Source organism: Boleophthalmus pectinirostris, unplaced genomic scaffold (assembly GCF_026225935.1).
Source record: "Boleophthalmus pectinirostris isolate CB_2022bp ecotype Guang Dong unplaced genomic scaffold, ASM2622593v1 HiC_scaffold_21, whole genome shotgun sequence".
Classification (NCBI taxonomy): Eukaryota; Metazoa; Chordata; class Actinopteri; order Gobiiformes; family Gobiidae; genus Boleophthalmus; species Boleophthalmus pectinirostris.
In genome coordinates, this window is record NW_026571175.1 from 32,888,796 (window position 1) to 32,897,098 (window position 8,303).

Consider the following 8,303-nt stretch of genomic DNA (forward strand, 5'->3'; position numbering starts at 1 on the left):
TGATTTTTTTTTTTTTTTTTTTTTTTTTATAATTACTGTCTTGTGATATATACGCTGGATGATTATGAAGACGTCACAAGTTGATAGGAAAAAATCTATTAAATGTCTTTGAATGTGTCGAATATTCCAATTTTCAGTATCAAACCAATTCAGCCGCGGTCACGAGCGCTATAACTTCCTTCCTGTCGCGCGGGTCTCGTGGTTTTCGGATCGTCGGGCTCCATGGCGTCCACGAGTGTCTCCTTCTCCGAGGACCTGACGTGCTCCATTTGCCTGATGCTGTTCACGGACCCGGTCACGCTGCTCTGTGGTCACGCGTTCTGCCGTGGCTGTATCCGGGACTGTCTGGACCTGAGCCCCACCTGTCCACACTGCCGCGCACCTGTGGACACGCGCGGACTGCACCTCCTCAACAGCCACGTGCTCAAGAACCTGACGGAGAAAACCCGAGAGGCGACCAAGCGCAAGAGGGAGGACGGACAAGACAAACAGGCGAGCAGTCGTGGAGTCTGGAACGAATAAAATACATTTCTAATAAATCACAATTTGAACAGGGTGACCAGATGTCCCTATTTACTCGGGACAGTCCAGGTTTTGAGCCCTGTGTCCCCTGTCCCAGCAAATTTATTTAAAAAAAACAGTGATTTGTCCCAGTTTTGAACAAGAAATGCCCCAGGTGTCTGTATTTTTGAGACATGAGGGACCAGGACTGAACCAGGGGGACTGAACCAGGGGGACTGAACCAGGGGGACTGAACCAGGGGGTGAACCAGGATCTGAACTTTCTCTGAGGACTGAAGGACTGAACCTGGAGGACTGAACCTGGAGGAGTCCAAGAAAGTCCAAGATAAGTCCAAGATAAGTCCAAGATAAGTCCAAGATAAGTCCAAGATTAGTCCAAGATTAGTCCAAGATTAGTCCAAGATTAGACCTGGTTTGGTCCTAGTTTGGTCCTGGATCAGTCCTACAAATAAATGTAGAAAATGACAAAGATGGTCTTGATCTTGTCTCGGGACTCTGTGGTCTTGGACTGTTTTTTGGTCTCGATTAGTTTGATCTTGACTTTTTTTTTTGCATTTATTTTGTCTTGCAAGATCTTGTCTCTTTCCTAGTAGTGTGAATCCTACAAATACCCAGGAAGATATAAATTAAATAAATTAAAATATTAGTAGTTGATCTAAATCCTCTTGTTTCAGACGGGACCGTGGACGTGCTCTGAACACTTCGAAAAGTTCAAATTGTTCTGCAGTGATGACCAGCAGCTCGCGTGTCTGATCTGCAGAGACTCTCAGAAACACTCGCAGCACAAGTTCGAACCAATGAGTGAAGCTGCTGCTCTGATAAAAAAGAAGCTGAAGATTCTGGCCTACAACGTGAGCGCAGACACCAACGCTCTGGAAACGCTCGCTGAAACACAGAAAGAAGCAGTGACGAGGACCAAACAGCGTGCCCAAGAGCTCAAAACGATGATCAGAGACAAGTTCAAAGAAATGTACCAGTTTTTAAACGAGAGGGAAGAAGCGCTCGGTGCGTTAGTGAAGGGTGCAGAGGAACAGGGGATGCAGAGGATGACCAAGAGCCTGCACGAGATTGAAGAGGCCATAGCCGAGAACAAAAAGATCAAAACGAATGTGACGTCGGCTCTGGAAATCCACCGTCCTGAGCGATTTCTGAAGACCTGGACTGAAGAGAAGATGTTCAACGTGACTTTTGGTTCCTTCAGCCCCAAAAGAGAAAACTTCCAGGTGAGAAGAATAAAACAACAGGCCTGTCGTGATCAGAGGGGGTAGAGAAGCCAACAATTGTACTGAAGTAAGACTAACATTACCTCAGTATAATATTACTCAAGCAGAAGTATAAAGTAGTGATCCAAGAAATTACTCAAGCAAGTGTTAAAAAAAAAAAAAAGTGTTTGGGAAAAGTACAACTAAAGTAAGAACAAGTAATGCACAAAATATTACTACAGTGGCAGGGCTTGTCTAAGAAATCGAGCAAGAATGTTTTTCAAGGTATTTGTTAAGAAATTTTTAAATGTCTTAAATTGATTAAATGCAAAATATATACTACCACCCAGAGCCGTACGCACGCACTTACCCCTGTCTTCCTGTCAAAAATAGTACACATAAACAAAGGCATTTGTCATATGTAATTTTACAAACTACATCAGCCCAGCAAATAAAAAATAGTGTTAATGATGAGTTATGTATGGCCATTTAACATTTTCAAACTGAATAACACACAAATTTACGAGAAATATTTGATGTTCCTGCACATATGGATAATCCTGCTTTGCTGCCAGCTAAAAGTTCAGACACAGTTTCTTTATTTTCATGATTATTGTGATGAAGAAGAAAAATTCCATGTTCATATCTGGTTTGCTGTAGAGGTGTCTTTATTGGTTAGAAGTTGCATGTTGTAAGCAGGCAGATGGTGAGCTTCTGACACACATGGTGTCTGTGGAGTAAACTGACCATGAGCAAAAGTATAGCAAGCATTTTATACACAAAGAGGTGGGGAGAGTCTGCAGATTAACATTTGGAGGAATTTCACAGCAATAACAAAGCCCCCTCATAAACCCCCTTTTGGTAAAACGATGGTCATTGTTTCAGAAGATTAGCATTTCAAGTACAGCTGAGATCAGGAAGGACAGCAGCAGGGGGCAACAGGTGAAGACCCCGGGGGCCTTTGATGGTGTCATGGGTAAAGTCTTTAAGTGTAAAACACATCACATGTATTCATTAACCAGAATTAAAACTAAAACCAGAGAATAATTACTTTTCTTCCACAACTGACATTCTAGATTCTCACTGAGGACATCAAAACTATGAATGAACATGTATGGAATGTAAAAACAGAATATAAACTAACTAAAAACTGGTTTTAGTTTCAAAATTGTGACCTTTTTGCTTTTATCACGACCTTTGTTCTTGGCAGTGAAAACCATTTCAGCAGACTTCATTGCAGCTCTGTCGACAAAACAAAGGGTGAACTCTGAGGAACTGAATATAAAATGTAAAAAAATATATATATTTCCTTTGCTACACAATTCCACATCTCTTGCTTTATATTCACTAGCAATGACAACCCCCCCCCATGAGAGACACGGGGAGGGAGGGGGTTTAGAGCTGATGTGGACAGTGTTGTTGTGATAGTCTGTATAAACAGGGCTTCTGGGTAATTGAAGGTGTGGTTGAGATAAGCTGTGGTTGGCTGGAGAAAAGGTTGAGGCTCCTGAACCTCAGTTACCGTATTTTCCGGGCTATTAGATGTGTTCTTAAGCCTCTAACCCCATCAAAAAACGTCTGCGCCCCACAATCCAGAGCGCCCTATACACGAATCCACTCGGGTGTCCCAGCACGACTTCAGTAAACCACCAAACCGCACCACCCGCAGAACACGCAAACACACACGGAGCAGACAGCGACCGTACAGCGAAACACACCCACAGACACACTCATCACTCCACGCCGACGAGGAACGGAACGGAGGAACGAACCGAAAAAGCGAGTGCAACGTGCCACTTCTAGACACGACTGAACAACTGAGTCACTGCGAACACGCCGACAATCCGTTGGTCCCAGACAGCACCTCCCTACACGCCACAACTGAACAAAGCCCAGAGTCACCGTGAACGACACAAACAAACAAAACCACTCACCCATCCAACTGTTGTGTTTCGTTCGTCCAGTGCGGTTTATTTGTGAAAAAAGTTTGAAAATAGATCATTTAATGACAGTGCGTCTTATAATCCAGAGCGCCTAATAGTCTGGAAAATACGGTAATCATATTAACCCCATTATTTGATGTCTTCCGTATGTTCCTGAGGAGTAGAAAGTGCTAAACATAAAGAAAAACTTGTCTAATCTTTTGACTGACAATGAAAAGTTTAAGCCCATACTGCGGAACATTCCTGGCAAAGCAATAACATTTCCATGGAAACGTGCAGGTGGCAGACCCTTCCCCAGAATAACTTCCGCTTTTTTTTAAACTGCAATTTTGCTTTGGGTTAACCGTTGAGTTGTTCTCGCAGGTGGAGAAGACGGAGCTGTCCCTGGGGCCGTACGAGAGCCACCTGCAGATGTTCATCTGGAAGGAGATGATCCAAGTGGTGGAGCCCAGGGAAGAACATCTGCTTCTCGAAATAGACCAAACCAGCCTGGCAGTGTCCCGGGACCAGAGCAGCGCTTTAGTCTGCAACTACCAACATGGAGGAACACGAAGAAACGACGAATTCAGGAAAAGACGCATCCCCGTACTTCCAAACTCCACACGCAGTACTGAGCGACTGGGCGGGCGGCACTACTGGGAGGTGTACGCTGGTGGACGGAGCGACTGGGAGCTGGGCATACCTCAGTGTGTGCTGAAGAAGCTTGATGGAAAGTTTCACATCTATACTTTGGGTCACTCCTCGGCTCTCAATCTTGAATGTAAACTGAGCAAAATCGGACTCTACCTGAACTGTCCCAAGAAAGAGCTGTCCTTCTTTAACGCAGAAACCTTGGCGCACATCCACACCGCCAACCTGGAGGGCACCGCCTTCCCCGTGTCGGCCTACTTTAAGCTGGGCGATGGCCTCAGTCATGACCCCCTGACAATATGTAGATACTGAAATAAATCAAAACATTACACTACCGGTCAAAAGTTTTAGAAGACCACACTTTTTCCCAGTTTTTTACTGTTTACCAAAACGTATTCTAAACTTTTGATTCGTGAAAGTGTCCACCTTTTGGCAGATTTAACAGCTGAACACGCTCGTGGCTCGTTCTTTTTAAATCCGTGCGTTCATTTGTTTTTCAATATAAAACCAAAAATAAGAGAATGAAAAAATAACTGTTTTCATTATTTGTCTCCAAAACTAAAGTGAAAAAACGGATAACAATTAGTTTTTTCAGTTTTTGATTTTGCGTTTAAATGAATAATGGAAAAAAAACAGATAACGGATGTTTCCCATAAACTGTGATGCAGGACTGAACCAGGACTGAACCAGGACTGAACCAGGACTGAACCAGGACTGAACCAGGACTGAACCAGGACTGAACAGTTTTCAGTCCCGGTCTTAGTCCTGGTCCTGTTTCCGGTTTCAGTCGTCGTCTCAGTTCTGGTCTGGTCCCGTTTTAGTCCTGGTCTTAGTCCCGATCTCAATCACGGTCTGGTCCTGGTCTCAGTTCTGTTCTGGTCCTGATTTCAAGTCCTGGTCCCGGTTCCAGTCCTGGTTCAGTCCGGCATCTGTTTGTCACGGAAACAGCCCTTAGCCGTTTTTCCATTATTCATTTAAACACAAAATCTTTTTTCATTTTGGTTTTGGAGACAAATACTGTGATTAAAAAAATAAGTTTTTAATTTTTTTTCTTGTTTTATTTTGAAAAACAAACGAATGAACGAATACAGAAATCAAATATTCTTCTGAAATTTCTTCCCAAGTCTGTTGCAGAAGTTTCCATAAATGTGTGGCACTTGTCGGTTGCTTCACTCTTCTGTCCAGTTCATCCCAAACCAGCTCCATGGGGTTTAAGTCTGGACACTGTGCTGCTGCTGGACACTTCATGTTTTCAACTTTTACCATCTTGTTCTTTTTTCCTGAGGTAGTTTTGGCAGAGCTTGGACTTGTGTTTTGTATCTTTTATCTTTTTTTAACCTCTGTCTGTTCAGTTTTTACCTTTGCACCATTTCAAGATCTTCATTGAGACTTGCACGACTTGAATAGCAATAAATAACTGGAAAAATGAGGGTGTTCTAAAACTTTTGACCTGTAGTGTATGTTTCTATTTGTTACGAAACTGATCTAAAACTTGCCAAGGAACAAAGACTGGATTTCGGTCGCATTTACACAGCGTTTTTTTTTGTTTGTTTGTCCCCCCCCCCCCCCCCCCCCCACCGTCAAAGCCCTCTAAGCGTTTTACATCAAGGACACTGGAGTTGGGGACTGTGTATTATTGTTTTTTTATTATCCAAAATAAATAAAGTGATAGAAATGCATTCATTTTCAGATCTCTCTTGCCCATTGCTGTACCTGCTTGGAATATGAAAGAAAACTGGACCACATATCACTGGGTTTTTTATCAGCTAAACGTATTATGATGTATCGGAAGGAACTTTGTAAAGTGCTTTGATATAGACCAGGAGTGTCAAACTCATTTTGGTTCCGGGGCCATATCCAACCTACTTTGATCCCAAAGGGGCCGGATCAGAAAACTCATGTCATATAAACCCCAAAAATAACAATAAGTTCAAATATTTGTGCAGAGAAACACAAATCTATTACAGAAATATTTTTTAATTGATGAACTCTTTCTTTTACAAAATATAATATTATGATCAACCTGAAACTTTAAGAAAAATTCAATTTCAACACAATGTTTTAACTTTAACTTGTATGCAAACAGGAATAAGTCAATTTTTGTTGTAAAATCCTGCACTCGGCTCCACTTTTCTCATTTTTGACATTTTTCTGATGAGGGTGTCACGGTCAACAGTCAAAACGATCGTCCTTTAAGAGCGTTTGGAAAGAGACAAGTCTTCATTTGTGCTGCTCTGGTGGGAGGGGCCACGTACAGAGACGCTGGAGACGCTGCTGTGATAAACACCACAGAAAATTACCAATATTTTAATAGAAAATATAATTAAAATATTTTAGTAGAAAATCAGCCAAGGGCCAGATTAAAGGTCTTGGAGGGCCGGATTGTTTGACACCTGTGATATAGATTGGTACAAAGGATTTTTGGATTTAATTTCTATGGAACAGGCTGCCTCAAAAATTATACATAATAATAAAAATTAAAAAAAGATGCATTAATTGACAATGAGATTTTGGTGTCAGGATCAGCGGCAGTATTCACGTGGTAACTGGTCACATTTTTATACAGTGTTTCTCCACCTTCAAGGCTCAAAGCTCTTTACATTAAGGAACCACTCACCCATTCACACACAAACTCATAACCCACTTTCCCCCCAGTGTCTGTACATTCATTGATTTAAGTGTTTTGCCCAAGGACATATCGGCAGCATTCATCTGTGAGAGCTGGAATTACACCGAGAACCTGAGCTATTGTCGCCTCACTCAGTTTCAGAATTTGTGGAATTTTCAGTTTAGTTTCTGTCACATTTTTTTTGTTTGTGGGTTTTTAAAAATGTGTATTAGTGTAGCTATCATTTTACGTCATCTATGCACTGTGTATCATTGTTTTTTTATTATGCAAAATAAATAAAGTGATAGAAATAAATTAATTGATCATGAGAGTTTGGTGTTGGGATCAGTGGCAGCAGTCACATGTAAGACTGAAATTAATTGAACTTTGCAATTTTGATTTGTGTGTCAAACAATCTCAGCTTTTATAATTGAGTTGAAACGATAACGCTTAAAGTTTATTTTTTTTAAATATAGATTGTAGAACAGCTGGATATATAGTTTACTTTGGATACATTTGTTTTTCTATGCCTTATTTCATTTTCAAAATATATTTTATTCATTGTGTGTTTTATATGTCACAAAACTGCTCTGAGGTTCATATTTGTAGTCTATATTTTCAATGTGAAAGTTTTGTGTACATTATTAAGTGTTTTTTGAGAGAGAAATGCTGAATAAATGCATCCTGCAACTAAAAAATAATCGTTTGAATAACTGTGATGATTTTTTTACAGTGTTTTTTCGACCTTCAAGGCTCAAAGCGCTTTACAACAAGGAACCACTCACCCATTCACACACAAACTCATAACCCACTTCCCCCCCGTGTCTGGACATTGATGTAAGTGTCTTGCCCAAGGACATATCGGCAGCATTCATCTGTGGGTCACTGCATAATACTTAAAACAACCAAATAAGACACATTTTGGATAGATTCTTTACTGATTTTTGATTATTAAAAATACACTTATTGCCCACCAATCCATGTGTCATTCGTTCGTTCGTTTTTCAATATAAAACCAAAAATAAAACGAAAAAACAACTATTTTCATTTGTCTCCAAAACCAAAATGGAAAAAACAGATAATTAGTTTTTGTGTTTAAATGAATAATGGAAAAAACGGATGACAGCCGTTTCCCATTTCCGTGACTTAAACGTCTGACTTTTGGCCGCATACAGACTAAACCAGGACTAAACCAGGACTAAACCAGGACTGAACAGGTTTAAACCAGCTCTAAACCAGAACTGAACCAGGACTAAACCAGGTCTCAGTCCCGGTTTTCTAATCACCCGACAGTCCTGGTTCAGTTGTTTTAATCCTGGTTTAGAACTGCGACCAGGACTGGACCAGGACCAGGGCCGAGAATGGGCCTGAGACTAGGACTGACATCGGTTTAGACCTG

The 8,303-nt window shown here is 41.2% G+C and overlaps 1 protein-coding gene across 1 annotated transcript; it reads left to right on the plus strand.

The window, feature by feature from the left end:
• The first annotated feature begins 168 nt into the window (after positions 1 to 168).
• LOC110161187 (zinc-binding protein A33) lies at positions 169 to 5,725 on the plus strand. Its single transcript, XM_055157435.1, has 3 exons — positions 169 to 492; positions 1,196 to 1,744; positions 4,030 to 5,725. The coding sequence occupies exons 1-3, from the start codon at positions 223 to 225 to the stop codon at positions 4,606 to 4,608; spliced, it is 1,398 nt and encodes a 465-aa protein (XP_055013410.1). The 5' UTR covers positions 169 to 222; the 3' UTR covers positions 4,609 to 5,725.
• Positions 5,726 to 8,303: the final 2,578 nt, after the last annotated feature.

Excerpts from the sequence above, each read along its gene's own strand:
- LOC110161187 (XM_055157435.1), top strand. The coding sequence starts at position 223 with ATGGCGTCCACGAGTGTCTCCTTCTCCGAGGACCTGACGTGCTCCATT. Across the intron at positions 493-1,195 it reads AGGACGGACAAGACAAACAG|ACGGGACCGTGGACGTGCTC; the intron begins GCGAGCAGTCGT and ends CTCTTGTTTCAG. Across the intron at positions 1,745-4,029 it reads CCAAAAGAGAAAACTTCCAG|GTGGAGAAGACGGAGCTGTC; the intron begins GTGAGAAGAATA and ends TTGTTCTCGCAG.